The following is an 18836-nucleotide window of genomic DNA, read 5'->3' on the forward strand; positions in this document are numbered from 1 at the left end:
CCAAAACACGTACGCAGACAGCACTGGTAGAACAGTAGTAAAGTCTGTTGATGGAAATTTTCCAGTCATTAAATTCCATATCTAACTTTAATTTGTAGACCAATTAATGCAATTCCTAGCAGGAACATGATCACAAATAGGTATTACTGACTGTGTGCAAGAGAGAAGGAAGAGCATCACAATTCTGTTTTCTAGGGATCTAGATGGATGAAGGAGGGGGTTTGCACAGCACAGCCAAAGACAGCACAGAAAGCGAGGCTGTGCCCATGCTTCAAACCAGGACTGCAGCGCACAGGCGTCCTTGCGTTGGCACCCAGAGTAACGGCAAAGAGGTCAAGGGCTGCTTCACCTCCTCATGTGGCACACGCCAAATACCATCTCTACATTTGACGAACTACCGAGATGAAACCTAGCTCAGATACGACTATATGCCACCACTGTGTTGAGGCTCATCATGGAAGGTATCTTTCAATGCTAATTATGCCAAATTTTTCTTCCTTCCCAGAAGAGTGCAGGAGAGAAAGTGTACCTAAATGTTGGTATTTAGCCTCCTCTCCCCTATTCTACCAGACTCCTAAAGACGCCACATTTAACCTTATTATACACTTACTTCTGAAGCAAATAATTTTTTATTTAACTGCTGTAAAGTAGATGGACTTCTTAGCAAAGAATACCTTGGTAAAGAAATTGTCTTAAACTATAACCGGGTACTATCACATAAATATTAATGAAAATGTTAAAACACCATAATCTGTTTCTTCTCCAAAGCGTGTCTCACTAGATTCATACTGGCTAGGGTGGCAGATTTCTTATCTTCCATTTTCTGTAGTAACCAGAACCTCCCCACCAAACCAGTATGTTAGCTTTACTACAAAGTAGTACTCCTCTTCCTTACTTGCTCTAAGCAATTCTAACAATGATGCTTACAGAAGTACAGTAACGTCAAGATCACTTGGTCATCTTTAAGAAATTTATAGAACCGGTGCATCCACAAATCTATATTCAAAATGTGCATTGCATGTTTACAGTATGTATTGCATACTTGCTTCATTTATAGTTACAGACAACAACAGCATATGCAATAAGAAACTGTTAAGCAAAAAATACCCTGGTAATCAGATGACCATGAAAATTTAAGCTTCTTCAACAATTAACACCTTTCATAACACTGCTAAAAGCATTAATGAAAATTGAAGTGTGAAAAATGTACATTCTTTATTCTGCTGTTTAGATACAGAATAAAATTTAACTTTTCAGAAAATAAAACTATAGCTACAGCTTTGAGAGCTGTCAGTTTGCTTTTGAGGATAAAGTACATGCACTTTTTCCAGTTACTTTATTGCACATAATGTACAGTCATAAATGGTGTTTTATTTACATGTGTTTTGGCAATGTCCAGGTTTGTTCTTCCCCTCAGAATACATTATTTTGCACAAACAAAACCTTAAATGTTTCACACAAACTGCTGCAATACAAGTCAAAGCATATATGTATATATGTTGTTTTGTGGTTGCTGTTTTTCAATGAATTCTTCTAAGAGCTTCAGACCTCAGTTAATCTTTGCCTTGGGAGTCAGATTCCTCCCAGTTAGTCTGTTGTCAAAGACGGACATCCGAACGGCTGGCACCAAGAAATTAGCACTGCAACCTGCTGTGCCTAACACCCACCTCCTGTGCAGAACCATACCACCTGCAATTAGTGCGCAGGCACATAGAAGGAAGAGCACTGTACTTTCGTTAACCAGTTTGATTCAACATTGATTACCATGTGTTAATGTTATGGTTCATGTGTTATTTGGACAGTATTCCATTAATAGTGTTTTAGAAAAATATATCAAATATATTAAAAACAAAACAGAAATTCCAATAACAACTACACGCTTTCAGCCCTAGGAATGTGTTACTCAGATTCCATTCTGTACAATGTGCTATTTATAATGAATGCTATTTTTACTGAGACACAAAGAATTAAGTTTCGTATACTCATGGTTTCCCCAAGTTAAAGTAATTGCTTCATGGATGGCAACACACTTCAACGTTTCCCTGCATTTTCGGGGCAGAGAACTTTTTAGTGGACCCCCTCACAGAGTACAATCTGGGAATAAACCATTTGTTACATGCAGATTTTTGACATACTTTTTAATATGTTCAAATAAAGTATCATCAGTATACAGTGAACATATGTTCCTTAAAAACACTTGAAAGACGTCCTTGAAGACTCTTTATGAAATATATTCTGGATTGGTAACACCAAATAAAAAATACTCTTTGTGAAACCAAATTTGTTGTACTTTGGTACAACAGTTCACTTTTAAGAAGTGAATAGCATTGCTCAGATTTTACTTTGAAAGGCCCTATGATGTTTTACTTTATATTCTGACCTACTAAAAAAAATAAACAGATTTATCCTAAGATAAATCCCACTTTATTGGATGGAACAGCAACTGTCTAATTGATTTGAATGTATGATCTTTCAAATGTTAGGACAATTTAACCCCAGAATAATAATAAAGAAAAAGAACAACCTAGCTTCAGTGATGTAGTAATATTGAAGTCATCCTCTAAAATAGCTTGCTTCTTTCCGATAGGCAGGCGAAGTATAAAATAGTTAAATTTTCAGGCAGGCACTTAGGTAAACTGAGAAATGCATTTGGTGGACAACAATAATTAGTATAAAATTTTAAGAGTTTTCCTCTTTTTTTGTGGTTCTTCAACTTTAATGTACTTCAAAACTTACAGCAACTTTCACTACTGCATATAATGAAGAATGAGATGAAAATGCACTGTGGACAAAGTATGACAGTAGTTCGTATCTAATAAAAATACAAAATAATATTACAGAAAAGCAGTAGTTCTGGGAATAGAAGTGTTCTTCAATATAAAATACTCATCTTTTAGTATCTGAATAGTTTCACCTAAACCAGAGAGAGTACTTCACCAAGTTTAAATGTGTGCCTCTTACAAAATTCTTTAGGAATATACATTATTGGCTCTGAAATGACACTTGTGCCATTATCCAAAGGTCCTGATGTTATCTGTTGTAAATACCTGATTTTTTTATCATCTGCCTGTGGCTGACTTTTAGGATAGCAACATATTCATGATCTGTTAAATTAAAAATTATTTCTGTACAAGCAAAACTATTCTAAATGCATTGATATTTCAGCTGTACCTATACATTTTTGTAAAACAAAGAGCTACATACCATTAGAAAACTAACAAACATCTTCATCAGAGCTCGACTATTTTTCTCCATAAAATAAAGATGCATTGTATTTTAATTACTACCAATACTGTGAGAACTTTTAAGTTTTGTATCGCATGGATTTCAAGATATGTAGTTTGAAACATAATAAATTAAAGGAAGCATTTGAACAAAGACTCCTCATCTGAATTTTTACTATCTACAGGAAAAAACTGGGCTTTCACAAAAACTGTCGATATCTGAAGAGTTTATCAACATCGAGGATCTCCCTCGACATTAGACGTAATTACTGTCCACTTAAGATTACTAATCCAGGAGGATGACCCGGGATATGTAAAGGAGCCTCAGACAGCAGAAGCCTTAAGGAAGAGAAACGTTTCTGTAAAAATATTTGCATAGATGTACATTCAAAACAGCATTTTCACCATTTCAGTTCCCTGCGTTCATGTTGCTACAGTCATCCACAGGGACAAAGATCACATAAAGGCAGCCCTGGAATTTGAAATGGCTGTTGCTTGGTAATTTAGTGAAAAGTGTATTTTTGTACTTTCTGCAGTCATTAGGAAAAGATCCAGTTTGACCTTTGGCTTACAGAAATTGTACTCCCCTGAGCTAGGCAACACTGATAGACTATAGCAGAAGTACCAAAAAAAAAAGTTCCTTAAAAATAGTGTGGCATGAAGAAAATAAGGCACTTTTGGCAAGGAAAACCCCCAGATTTTGTATTTCAATGTACGGTAATTCTATCTAGAAGTATTTTATGCTTAGAAACGTCACGTGATGCAACAGTGAATCAGGTGCCAAAACCAACAAACCACAATTACTGTGAGATTAACTGCAACCTCTGAATGGTTCAACAAAGAATCAAACTGGTTTCTGTACACTGTCACAATTTACCAATACACTGGCATCTTTGCTCTTTTGCTGTGAGCCGACAGTAATTATTTTAGAGAAAGAAAAAGAAAGTGTGGAATTAGTAATGCAGATGCTGAAAGGCAAGTGGCAAGACTCTACAAGAAGAATGCCTCAAAAAATGCTACTTTGTTCCCATTTCTACTGGCACCTATTCCCCAAGGTAAAAGGCCAGAATGACCAAAGCCAACTTAATAGTAGTGTGCAGAATGTCAGCTGACAAACAACATAAAAACAAGTCACATTGTGTTATCTGTGGTCACGTTCTTCAGGGTTAGTCCAGTAACTCAAGACTTTACATTCTTCCGTCTTTATTTGTTTATTTTAATTAAACATGTAATGGTTAATAAACAGACATAGTCCAGAGTTAGTAGGTTGGTATTATAACATTTATTAAAATAATGCTATGGGTTAATAGAAACAGCAAAGAACCAAAGAATTAAAATGCAAGCTATGTAAAAACCCAACTAAAACCCAAATATGTCTAATGTATTCATCCAGTAGCTAACTAAAAGCCCAAGAAAGACAACACTCCCAATATAATAAAGTACTGCAAAACAATTGGCAATTTTTCAGTTATCAAAATTGTGGGTTTTGCATTTTGTATCCTTTTTTCTCAATCAGGAAAAAAATTCTTTTGAATGTTATATAACATACATATAAAACAAGATAGAAAAATACATTATAAACTTGTAACAATGGCTGTAAATACATTATCTTACATGTTTCTCATAGGCAATAGGTTGGTTATGGTACATACATAGCATGAAACTACTAAGATAATAAAGAATAGACAAATACATGTCATCTGTACGGTTACATACAAGCGACACTCCCATCTACCCACTCTAAAAAAATTACATAATACTGTCAGAAAGAAGTCTTAAAACTACTTATTTTAATAAAGAAAAAGTCATTAAAGAATGATAATACTGAGAACCAAGGCATTCAGAGATTTCAAAAGTCATGCTTTTTTTTTTAAGTTGATCCAAAATTTTGTCAACTAAGTTTTCAGAAGTTTGTTCAGAGCAAACATTACTTTCACATGTCACACATCTATTTCATACACTTCCCCTCCCCCCCCAGTAAAAGACCTTTGATAAACATCTAAAATGTCCAGGTTTTATCATAGTTGAGATGAAACTGGATCAAATACTGGTATTGTTTTAGCAAATCTCTCTTCAAATGTTCGAGTGTCGCAAGTTTATTCAACCAACCAACCAAAATAAAATCAAAATGGCACAGCATATACTGTAAGTAAAATCAACACAACTGTATGTGTAACAGGAAGACAAAGCCGGTGGCACAATAAAACAAAAAGCTAGCTGAATACGAAAGGATGAATGTCTATTGCATAGTAAATAAACTGATAATTATTTCCAGGTGAGACAAGATGTTAGATGAGGTCACCATGCAGGTGCTTAAAAATGTAAGCCCTCTTAGCTTACTATTGACCTTTCATTTGGAAGCTGTGAAGATTTGCAGGAGGAGAATAAGTTGACAAGAGGGGAATAAAGTTATCACCTGATATTTGCCAAGTTTAGTACTGAGCCCCACACAAAGTTAATACTTAATGTTTTCAGAATTAAATACTGTGCGTTCAACAGCTTCAGCTCTTACAATTGCCCAGCTATATGAATCTCGTGGAAATAAGGGTTAAAAACAAAGCATAGCTGGACTTCAAACAATTTGCTGATGTCCCCCTCCTGCTTATCTTATCTTATGAAAGCCAACGGGCAGGTGTAACAATAGTCAAAGAAGAGCTGAAAATAAATAACTTGCATGCTGTTTGCCACTGCAGGAGCTGCTTGCGAAAACCGGGGACATGCTCAGAGACTATAACTGAAAACTAGCTAAGCACTTCCCATTTCATTATCCACAAAACATCAGTTTTCTGGGTGATGCTGAAGCCTACTATATTTGATGTATATTTATTCCAACCAAAATCAAGAAATCTCCTCTCCATCCCTGAACAAAAATTACATACTTCCAGCTCTACAAACATTTGTCAGTTGACAGTCTCATTTAGTAGCAGGAGACAGTCTGTATCACAGAACCCTTTGGTTTACATTGCACAAGTACGGCATTTGCTATGATTTAAAAAGTAGAGTGGTTGAAATAAAAATGGGCTGGTTTGACAAAAACTTAGCAAATATTTTACATAATGAGATTTTGGCAAAGTCACATCACACTAGTATGGCAAAAATCAGGTAATTAATATGGTCAACTCATCATTTGTCTTTCCTCACAGCTTCTTTCACATACTGGGCGACTGAGTGGCATGCAGTAACTTGTCTGAGGGAGAAGCTGATTATACAAGACATTTGACTAAATGACCATGAAGAAAATAAGGCACTTCCTTTTCTTTAGACTTATTCCAATACTTAAAAAATAAAAAAGAAAGACTAAAAGGCTCTTTTGGTCTTTTGTTTCTTGACAACCACCAGAAAAAATCATTTAATGAAATAAAGGGTTTCTTTGTTCTTTTTTTCTTTTTTTTATAACACTTGAAAGTATAAAATGCTACATTTCCAAAAATATATTTTTTTTTCTGCACCAGCACCCTTGTATAGTAAAAGTATCTACTTTTTTGTTCATTTTGTTTCAATGCACTACACTTTATCTACAATTTCATTACATGTATACAGCAAATAGGCAAGCATGGCTTTTACATCCTTAATGAAATTTTTTCTATACAGGGAGGTTTAAAAAAAATATTTGAACAGTTTGCCCAGTAATGTGACACATAATGCATGTACCTTGTTCTCATGTAATCTTCCAAGGAGATTAAAATATGGTTAAAATAATTTAAACTCAGATTTTGTTTTAATAGTGTTGCTGTTTTGTTCTCTGCATTAACGTAGTTCTGAAAAGTCATCGTAATCTGCATTTCATGGCACACGTTCCTTTAAAACATCCAATTTGGCAGGCAATAGAAAAAAAGGCTGCAACGTCTGCCCTTTGAGGGCACCGGTAGTGACTAAACAGCGTATCAAATTTTGAATACTTTTTGGAATCCCTTCCCCAACGACATCCCTGACCAAAGGTTCATGCATGATGCATCATCACACAGTACATTCAGAGAGAGCTTTGACTTCTTTTTTTTTTTCCTTTTTTCTTTTTTTTTTTTTTTGAGAAGAAAAATATTCCTAGAAGTCTCTCACAGTAACTGCCTCTGTCATCGGGTAGTTAAGGGACATCTGTCTCCATCTTATGCGAGGCCTCCTTACCGTTCGCTTGGGGCGGGACACTAGAGGATGATCAGTGCGGAGGGATGAGTTGGACCTTATTGCTTTACTACTATTCAGTGCAGGTTCTAGAACCACTTTCACCCAAACAGGAGAACAACAAAAAGCGGAGTTGGAGGACAACAATTTCTTTGTCTGTTTTGTTAGATGGTAAGACGAACGGACAAGTGCCCCAGCTCGCTGCACTGAAGACAGGCAAGCAAAGGCGTTTACCAGTTAACTGATCAGCAGGCAGGCATGGTCAGGTCATCATTGGGTGAAGAGTTCAGAGGTCAGAAGGTCATAGGTTAGTTGCCGGTGGCGGCTGGGTGGTTAGAAACAAAAAAAAAAACAAAACAAAAAAAAGAAAGAAAAGATAGAGAAGAGATTAGTTCCAGCTAGTGACGGCTTAATGACAACATGAAAACTAATCACAACTAATAAAAAAAACAAGCATGTTTAATTCTGACATACTGATCGACACCATCTACAGAATGCAATAAAATCATGACAGCCCTCCATCATGATTTGGACACGTGAAGGAGAAGCCCGCTCCCACAAAACCGGTTAACAGGAGAAATAGAGATAAAATACGACTAACGACTAATGGTTAGTAGCAGTCGATGAAGGAAATTGGAAAACAAAAAACGATGAACAGTTTTGGAACTGGGTAGAAGATTTCTGGAACAACAGTCAGTGCACAGCATCAGTATCTGACTGCTATTAAGCATTAGTACCTCCCCAGGTGCAAGCATTAAAGCAACTATTAATGATGGATGTGATTATTAATAACTGGTTGTTAAAAGAATGGAGTCATCTAAGGAATTCTGGACTTAGAGAAACAATTTGGTTCAACAAACTATGGGCCAAACAAAGGGTTTTTGTTCAATAAATTTTTTATTGCCTTTCATTTATTCTATTTACAAACAACATGGAATTTCTTGGCCTCATGATACAAAGCAATACTAAACTGTAGTCTAGCAACGTAGGCATCATCGTGGGAACCAGGAAAACGCTCAGCCTGCTACTTTAGCCAGCATTTTCCCGTTCAAAATACTATTTTACACATATAGGACACTTATAAAATGCACTTGCATGTAAACACTGTAAAAGTCCTGCCATTTTAAAGTCTATACTTAAAAAGCTCTAAGTACATCAAAAAATAGAGAAAATATCTAATTGATACTAATAAGGCATTTTAAAACTACAAACAGCTCTCTTTATTCATTTTCAAAGCTAATACTCTGCAAATACAATAAAATCTGACATTTCATATACATTCCTGCTTTATATTTTTATATTTTAAAAGAAGCCACCTGTAAATACTATTTTCTTTTGCAAAAAAAAAAAAACCAAAACAAAAAACAAACCAAAAACAAAAAACCAAAACAAAACAAAAATAAAACCCAAAACCACAAACAAATTACAGTAAAACATAAAAAAGTTCTCAAGTGGAAAGTTATCATTCCCAATGTTCTTGAGCTGTTCCTTCTTTAATCATTCTCTCACATTCTCCTTCACCAAACTTGGTCCACTTAACAGTAGTATGATTTTTTTTTTTTATATATTTTTTTAAGACTTATTCAACAGCTTAATTATAGCTAATAAATTCTGAGGTTGATAAAGTTTTTGTACTGTTGCCATTTTGACTAAGGCAGAGGAGATGAAAGTGAGAAAGGTATTCAGTGCAAAGTCAGATTTGTGCCATTACATAAAATGAAGTCCAGTAGGTGTAATATTCACAGATAGCATCGATTTAGCAATCTTTCTTGTGGGCTGATTTACTTTCACGTAATAAAAATGGCCTATCATTTAGGATACAGTTCATAACACTACGAAAAATTACTACTGTAACGTAAATGAGACCACATACTCCCTGAATTTTTTCAGAATCATGCTAAGTGGGATTTGTTTAAATTAAAACGGCTGTTTCAAAAATAAAAAAAATAAAAATAAATATTTTATGTGGCACAATCTCACCACTGTACAGGTATACTAGAAACAGACTCTTAAAGCATTTTGATACTGATTACAATTTTGATTAAATGGTATTAAAATTTATATATAAATTATGTGACAGTTGGTTTGGATAAAACATTCAAGAAAATTCTTAGCATTAATATTTCTTGTGGAGTTTATAATCAAAGCAAGCTACCTTTTAAAAATACCAGTACACCTGTGATACATCCTCTGCCAAGTCTCTGGCCTTCTACAGTACACACAGGTTTGTCAACTGTGCAACACCATTTACAGTTTATTACAATTAAATCAGTCAGTCTCTCTGTTATATGCATCAAATTCAATTTTGTATTATTTATAAACTGGGGTTTTATTCTGAGTTAAAATGAGCTATATATTTTTCAACCCTTCACCAATTCTAAATGCTTAGTTGTAAGAGTAAAACATTTACACATTTGGGGATTCTTGCTTTAAATGCAGTGCTTATCTCTAAAAAAAACAAAACAAAAAACCACTATGCAAAGAATAAAAACCTACTTAAAAAGTGAATGCAGTAGTACTACAAAGTCATCTGAAAGTTGATTTAGAATTTAAAAATAAACTTTAGACCCAATGAATGCAAATATAGACTTAGTGACATTTAACTATATAAAAAAAAGTTTCTGCATTGAAAAAAAAAGTATTTCGGTTTGCTGACATTGTTTTTCATGGCCATAGCTACAGAAGTATATTGGTGGCAGAAAAACCAAATAGGTGAATATGATAAATACTGATAGTATTTTAAGTCTACAACACAATTTTAGCACATTAAAAGAAACTGTTTTATTGCTGAACAAAGTTCTCTTCAAAACCTTTTGTGAAACTGTTAAATCTGTGCAGCGATAATCTAGGATTTCAAATTCAAAATACAATGAAGTACAGTTGTAAAATCAACTTTGTGTAAGTTTCTTAATACACAATGGGTTTATTTAGATAAGACTTTAAAATAACTCTCCTGAAATATCCGCATGGTTTTCATGCTAAAAGAGAGAGGTATGCATGACTTATTCCACAGGAGATAAGCCACATGTATTTATTTATCTACTTAAGACAGTGGGCTTCCAATACTGCTAGAGATTAACACTGTATTATCAGAAAATGGCTATATTTTAAAAGAAGGTGAAATGATACCAATAATTAATTTCAATTACTTATAAGTGACCCAGGTGAAACATCTAGGCCCTTCGCAAAATATTTAAAATCTATGTTGAGTAAACACTACAATGATGAACTTAAAACTACAAATTGGTATCCCCCTCCCATCCCGGACCCGTGCTTTATCAGTGTATTTACTAGTTGTCTCAGGCAAATATCTAATTAAACAAAAAGGTAGTCTCACCTGTCACCTGAAACTGCCACTGTAGATCATGAAAGACCATTAGCAAAAACTCATTTTTGCAACATCAGGTCAAACTTTCAAAGACAACCAAATCCTTACCACCCATTACACTTGACAGAGATAGGTTTTAATCTTCTTTTCTGTTTGCTTTTTTCTATTTCCTTTTTTTCCCTCTTTTTCTTTTGGTAAACATGGGCTATGACCTTATTCTGATTATACCCTGTTGCCCATTGAAGAGTTCTCAAGAAATGAAAACAGGCCAACGGGCTGTAAATAGTGTGCGGTGATTTAAAAGAAGAAGCAATCTTCTAGAAAACTTAAGTAGTGTCTTGTTATCAGCTTTACACTTTCTGTAAAGCATAAGATCATATGAAAGATAAAAGTGTTACATAAATATAGCAAATATCCAGAAGGGGCCTTTTTACTGTATTGACTGAAATATGTATTGTTTCTTGTAGTTAATTTATGGAAGGTTGTGAGAAGTGAAGTGTAGTCAATGTTAGGAGATGTCAAATCTGTCACCTGAATTTAGCTTTTGAATATTACAATATCATGGAAGCCTGCACAACGCTGATTTTGATGAGAGCAGAATAATAATACTTGGCACATAACGCTTTGCATCCTCAAAGCCCTGTACAAAACAAGAACCCCCACAACACCCCTGTGAGGTAGGGAAGTATTATTATCCTTATTTTACAGATGGGAAAACATACATAGAGAGATTAAATGACTTGCCGAAACCCAGAGTGAGTCAGCAGCAGGGATGGGATAAGAATTCAGCCCACATGCTGCTTCCTAGCCAATGTCAATAAACCGAAAATATCACTTTTCTCAATAAGCTTAAATACTTCATTCAGGGGTCCAAAGGCATTACACTTGAGGAACAGGAGAAAAATGAAGATTTACTTTCCATTCAAGGGTTTAAGAGAGATGCCCAAATATTGGATGTCATCTCACCAACAGGACTTCAAAAGTTGCTTCTCCTTCAGGTTACACATTTTAGCAGCAAAAGGCAAATACCAAGAAATAGATTTTGGCAAAAAAAACCAAAACGCCCTCCTTTCCTCCACCCTTAGTAATTCGAACTCAAACAACTTTTGAAGTATTATCTTCACAGCCCTTACCTTTCTGAATTCAGTCAGGTATCTGAGAACATGCATCCTCCTCATAATATACAGTACAGTGGCTCAAAAGTTTATTGGAAAAAAAAGGAATCTAAATCTTCAGATTTCTCCAGACACAGACAGGAGGCATTTATTCCTTTACTTCTTTCTCATTAAGCAACCATCCATTCATTTTATTTTGCAACACCAATCTGATATTTCCACACCAATTAAAAGAACAAATTGGGGGAAGAGGGGAGAACATGACCAAATTAATTATTGCAGCACTGAATTCATAGTGTTTCCTGATGCAGATGGATCTTTAAATAGTTTTTAAAAGGGAATCAGTTATAGCATTTATATTAAATATATCACAAAGTTTATATATTTAATTGAGCTGGGAAAGCCAAGTTTACAAAATGTTTTTAAAACCGCACGCATTCCCAAAGCTTTAAAATATTAGCTATTCAGATTTTTGAGAAAAATAATGAATGGGTCAAAAGAGGGTATTTGGTTAACCAGCTGTGGTGTTGCAAATCTCATGTACACTCAAAGCACTTCTTACAAACAAGAACTGCAGAACTAAACTAACCTCGGTCTGCGGTCACAATCCTTTGGTAAGGATGGACACGCATATCGTGCCTTCGAACTTTAGTAGCCACCGCACCTAGTTAAATTGCAATTACCAAGACAAAGTTAGAAAACATTCAAAGAAAACATTAACAGCAGGTTTATCAAAATGGATTTAAATGATCATTAACTACAAAAGTTCATTTTAAGAAAAGCAACAAGTTAAGGCACAGTAGTTTCAAATCTTAATCTTAAAAAGAATCTGTGCAGATTAATATTGCATTTATTTTAAACATCCTGGCCTTAACCTGTTTAATCCATTCATTTACAATCCCAAAATTACAGTATTTCATGAAATCTATTAGACCCAAGCACATTTAAGCTTTACTAGTCACATATTCACTGAAGTGCCTTTATTGCAGCAGGACTATTTTAAATAATGCCATCTTTTAATACTGACAATTATTTGCTAACCTTAAGATCACTTCCAGTTCTACCACAAAAAAAAAGTTTTAAAGCAATTCTTCAAGCCTACAGATTGTGATTTTAAACTTTAAGTCAATAAGTATGAACTGCAATGAATTAGGTGATTAGTAAAGCAAACACTATATAGAACACTTAGCAGTCAGTATACTACTATACACTCATAAATTACAGCTACTCTGTAATAATAGGAGCTAATCCAAATTAATAGCACTATTTTATTTTAAATCTATGTGCAAAAAAGTGCAAGTAAGTCACTGACTGCTAGGCCAAGCTTTTTTCAAGGCTGCTGAAACTAAGCATTTGTTAAAATTCAGATCTGATGAAGGATCAGTTAAGACCGTTCTTGAATTCTTAGCCTTTCGTTGGGAAAGCCATACCTGAAGATAAAAGGAAGGGAATTAAAAGTTAGTCACCAACTAAAATTTGATCCCAACACCAACATCCCCGAAAATACTAATAGGGATGCATTTCTCTGCCATTTTTAACGGAATTATGTTAAGACATCTCAGAGGTCTGCCACAAAAACGGACAAAATATAGCATACTATTACTGCGAATGAATGCATTACAAAATAAAACACAATGAAAACCCAATTTAATTCAATTAACTGTATACAACTGCTCAGATAATAGAGCAGATTACTGAGTTATTGATTCTATGCTACCTAAGTGGGAGTGTGGTCTTTTTAAAATAAGATTAAAGATTAAATAAGATTATTTGGTGAGATCTGTTTTGGGCAATATACCTGTGCTCTCAGCTAAGCCCAAAAGTATTGGTTTCAGATGCCATTTTAGGAGTAACTTTCCCCTCCTCTCTCTTTATAGAAAATTCTACAAGAAATCAAAGTTCCCTGCATTGTATTAAATTACTACTATGCAATGATGTATTTCTTTACTTGCTATTGACTGAATTCAGGAGAGGGGTTTGCCACTAACCAGCAACTCATAGCTACTGTGACGGTGCCTGTAACTGTGACTTTACCCCAGGACGTATCGCAAGTGGACTCACAGATTGAGAGTGGAAGAGCTGAGGCAAATATTTGCATGTTTGTGGGAAATTAATAAACGATGACATTATCATATGCTCACTGAATTTTGGCTATGGGGCAACAGACAACAACCATAAGCTGCTCAAAGACAGACCCACTGCATCCTTTTGTCCTACTAAAATTTTTATTATTGAGTCACTAATCCTGAAAGGCAGAAGTCTGAAATACATTTTCTTTTTTAGTGTACAAAATATAACGTGGGAACATGCACACATACAAATAACTCAACAAGTATTTTTCACGTGCAACACTGATTTTTTGCAATACCTTCAACAAAATATTGACTTTGAACCTTATTGCCCAGTGTTCATTAGAGATGTTTAGAATTTGTGTAAATCAATAACTGCCACTGAACACACTACGATCAAAGTCCTATAAAATCAACATTATGCAGCACCAAGGTCATATGCAATTCCGAAAGAACTGAAGAGAAAAGATGATTAGATTCTGTAGAGTGTAGGGAAGGAAGAAACTATTGAAACTGCTTGTTCCATATTGACCAGTTAACTGAATTGTCACAGCTGCTTTATCATTCTCACCTTCACACAGCAAGCCAATGGTCTGAAATATTAGGAATGATGGACATTTCAATCCAATGTATATAAAAGAAGCCATCGGTAAAGTTGCTAATTCTACCATCCTTTGGTCAGAACTTAGTTTGCTTTATATTCATTCACTGAAATTATTTTCTGCTTACAAAATGATTTACAGCTTTCTGACACTGAAATGTATCAGTTGTGTACTAAATAAAGCAGCAAAAACTCCAACAAACTGAAAAAAACCCTTTTCATTCTGTCCAGTTTTGCTACTAAAAAGGTATAGCAAAATAGGAAGCTCTCTCTTCCAAAGATCACTGGAAATTAATTTATGTTAAAGAGAGCACAAACGAATCTGGTATTTCTGGGAGCCCAAATGACTTGTAATAGATGTCAACTTCTACTTAATTTTTTTTTCTTGCCTATGTATCTACCATGTAGTGTCATAGAAACATTAAGATATTTATTTTCAGTAACCTTATTAATATACTAAACACACACATTTAATAGCGCAAAACATGTTTAAAATGTTGAAGAGTTACACCATTTGAGCAGTCTTCCTAAGCAGTTTTGATATACCTGAGCTAAGATCGTTGCTTTGGATTTTTTTCTTTGAGCCCCCTGACCTCTACTTTGCAAATATCATAAAAGGATAAGCAATATGTCATCCACGTACAAAGATCTTACCTAATACACCACTAGGTTCAATAGGATACTCAAGGATTGATGTAGCTGGTGCCAGCGTGTAGGGGTATTCATATGGTGTGTAAATTAAACCAGCTTCGGGTCCAGGTGGAACTATTGCAGCGGTGGGATGAGGAGTTCCGTTTGGCATGACAGCGGTTTGTATTTGTCTGATCAAAGGCATTATGGTAGGGCCAGCTGGCGTAGGAGTACGCAGGGCAGCTGGTGGGAGAACAGGCGCAGGCCCAGTAATAATCCTTGGAGCCTGGGCTGTTGCTGCAAGAGAAAAGGCAAGGGCTGCTACAGTAAGCAAAGAAATTCAGAGGAAAGTATGGAGATAGCAGTACAAAACGTGGGAAGAATGGGAAAAAAGGGGAAAAGTAGGAAAGAAGAAAAATAAAAGGAAATCATTAGTACATGCGCTGATCACACAGTGCCAAAGCACACCATTCAAATGCAAACAGCTTTCCATTTTCCAGTGTGATTAAGTATGAACATGCAAAATAAAAAAGCCATTGTAAAACAGTGAGGTAGATTTCTCAAACAGGTTACACAGCACAAAAGCTCCATTTAGACCACATTTCTTCATTTATGCTATCAAGACTACATGAGACTGAGATGCATGCAGGAGATACAAGGAAAATACTGTCATAATCAAATACAGAGTACAAAATTTAGTGCAACTATAGAGTCCACAGATACTCAGTTATGCAGAGCTGCCGTATGAGTCTACAGTTCTTATACATCTTAAAAATGTATTTAAACATACACACAATTCCAATTTCCAGGATCAGTCAAGTTAAAAATGACCTAGAAACACAATGCATCTCCTCTCCTACCCAGCATGAGTAAAATAGACTCAGAAGTGATTTCCGTATCAAATTCCCCAAAATAAAATACTTCCTTTGTATCAGAAGTTCACTATGGCCTGGCTTGGGTTAAAGAAAATACGTGCTTTGGGGTTTTTTTTTAAACAGTGCTAGCACAATTCATTAAATGTTATTTGAAGCCTGTTGGCACACGAGGTGAACAACTTCTTAAACACTAACACATCAGCTGGTAACAGTCAATCCTAAAAGGACATAATTTATAGATTTCTATGTACTAGGGTTGATCTACATTGATTTAATTAACTTACAGGTGGTCTGAAAACAGAAAATATGGTAGAAGTTTTTCAGATTTGAGATTTCTGTGGCTTTTTAATGATTTTTATTTTTTAAACAAAAGTGCTCAGACTGAATGTGTAATTAAAAAACTCTCAAACATTTTCATTTCCTTTCTCAAATGGAAATAAACTAGTATGGCTTCTACAGCTTCAAGTTTTCAGTAAAATCATAACATGAACAGTGAAATTGTCTTATTATCAAAAAGTGAATATTAGTGTGGAAATCTCTAGTCAAAAATGAAAAAAATAAATCCATCTTCCAACTTATACTGATACAATAGACCAATGGGAATAGATCAGACAAAGAAATTGCTCAAATTAATATAAAGGTTTCTATGCAACAGCTGGCATCAATTTAAGCTAATCTGAAAGCTATTTTACTCATAAATTTGCAATAATTTAGAGACTAAAATACATTTAAAACTGATCTAGCTTTAAATATTACAGTGTTCATTAGGGCTGAAAGATTTACCACTACCATTGTAGTGGTAAAAACCCTTGCTTATGTCTCTTTTCAAATCAGAATAATTACACTGGTGTAAGCACTCTCAAACTGACCTAACTGCATTCCAACCTTTAAACATATTCAACATTGAAATGGTGACTGTGTGGAGAAACAAATTTGCAAATATCAGTAGGCCCTTAGTGAAAAGACTGATTTAACTGTGCTTACATTTGACATCTGTATCACAGCTACAGCTCAAATTTACTTTGGAACAGTATCAGCAACTACATTTTCAGGAGGAGAAATCAGATTTTCAACTAGAGAAAATAATTTGTATCACACATAATAGCTATATGCTTTCATTAGTAGGTGTGTGTAATTAATTTTCAAGTGTAAACCTGTGCATACATGCGTTTGCAAAAGCATTTTCACACAAATGTAATGGAAGAAATCGTAAAAATGGCTCATTACATTACTGATCCCTGTGAACTCAGCTGTGAAATCGGTTGATGAATTGTTGGAAAACATAACATTGGGGGGACACATGCAAGCAAGATGAAAGGAAGGAACATAATACAGAAAAATGTATTCACAGTATCCTGAACATCTGTAATATTTTCAAATTAAATCTCTAAAAATAAAATTGAAAAGGAATCAATTGTCCTTTATATGAATCAAGGAAAAAATGACTGTAAAATAGAAAAATCTGGCTTAATGGTTGAATTTTTTTAAACTATGTATTTGTAAATATTTCAACCCAGACATACTGTTTAAAAAAAAAAAAAAGGGGGGGGGGGGAGAACAAACAAAAAAACCCCCATAACTGACATAACTTATCTCCAGAAAGTTGATCTTTTGCAACAGCTACCTGCTGTTTTGTTGGGTTTTTACTGCCTTTCATTCTCCAACACAGTTGCTACTGTACATTTTCCAAAAAGTAGCTTTAGGAATCAAAACCTGCAAACATTACTACAGCATTGACCCTCGAGCTTATGACATGCTTACGTGATTTGATGTTGGCATCTCTGTAGGTGCCATTCAGAATTGCAAGCTCCATCAGCTGCATCTTTTTAAGGCTGTCTTCTCCTTCTGCCTGCATGTGAAAAGATGGGAAGAAAGTCAGGCTTATTAATTCACTAGTGCACAAGATCTAAGGGACCTAGAATAAAATGCCATCAAGTTTTAACCAAGCAAAGTACCTGCTTACCATTAGTCACAAAACCAGTAAGCTTTGCCAACTTTCCTTAAAATTAAGTGCAAGTTGCCTGTTGTCTATTATTAAGTGGTGTTGACAAATATCTTAACAAGCGTTTTGAAAAAGGCTCATACAATAAATTATTAAAATAGGGTTAAGTCTAAGTCATATTTGATAGAAACTGTTTAAGGAATTTTTTTCTCAAGTTTTAGTAAACATTTTCATGTACCCCTAAAGGGATCTTTTAAAAAAATTGTATTATTGGGCTAGAGGAAGAATAGACGCCACAAATTTTAAGCAACTTCAATTTATTGTAACTTGCGCCACTGTAGTTGATACTGACTACAGGGTGGGGGGCAGCCACAAACAAAAAATAAACAACAAACTTCAAGTAGCTTTCCAAACAGGACATCAACAACCGCTGTAAGATAGAATTCATAATTCTGGCACATGCAGATGTATTCTGATTCTGATATAACTACTATTTACATAGTATACATTATTCTTGGTTTTGCTTCAATATAAATTACTTCCCTGAAGTTATCTACTCCATTGGTATCCTGCAGCTTGCATAAACATTATGCAAGCATTCAGTGCAAAAGCTCACTCTTTCAGTTAGTAACAAAAATATTTCTAGTTAGTCCAATTTTTGTTTTAAGACCACACATTTTCTCATCTGTCTTTCCAGAAATACTACTATTTGTTTAGTCTACATCCTATCAAGCAGAAAACAAGATTGTGATATAGGAAACCCAAGAGAGGTGCGTCAGCATCTACTTTGATGTTAAGTTACCACCTTGCTTCTTGTATTGAATGCCACTGCTGAAATTCTCAGTCAGATGGAAAAGAGGGCAGCTTCAGTGTCATCTGCATTGCATTCCTCCTTTGCTAAACAGGGTTTCCTGTATTTTTACTTGTCTATTC

General features: G+C 34.9%; 1 protein-coding gene across 9 annotated transcripts in view; it reads right to left on the reverse strand.

Annotated features, from left to right (window-relative positions):
- Positions 1 to 4487: 4487 nt before the first annotated feature.
- Positions 4488 to 18836, reverse strand: part of QKI (QKI, KH domain containing RNA binding) — a 165267-nt gene continuing 150918 nt past the window's right edge. For 2 of the 9 annotated variants that reach the window (XR_011325362.1, XR_011325363.1), the window contains 4 exons: positions 17723 to 17810; positions 15111 to 15407; positions 12376 to 13216; positions 4488 to 7668 (listed from right to left, as the gene is read on the reverse strand). Coding sequence is in view for 6 of the 9 variants with exons in the window: in XM_069786885.1 (XP_069642986.1) it covers positions 7652 to 7668; positions 12376 to 12450; positions 15111 to 15407; positions 17723 to 17810 (477 nt within the window). In the remaining 3 variants the exon portion in view is untranslated. Of the gene's footprint in view, positions 7669 to 8221; positions 13217 to 15110; positions 15408 to 17722; positions 17811 to 18836 lie in introns of those variants that run through there. The other 7 variants (XM_069786887.1, XM_069786891.1, XM_069786885.1 and 4 more) reach the window with 5 other exon arrangements.

This window comes from Haliaeetus albicilla, chromosome 7 (genome assembly GCF_947461875.1).
Source record: "Haliaeetus albicilla chromosome 7, bHalAlb1.1, whole genome shotgun sequence".
Lineage (NCBI taxonomy): Eukaryota > Metazoa > Chordata > Aves > Accipitriformes > Accipitridae > Haliaeetus > Haliaeetus albicilla.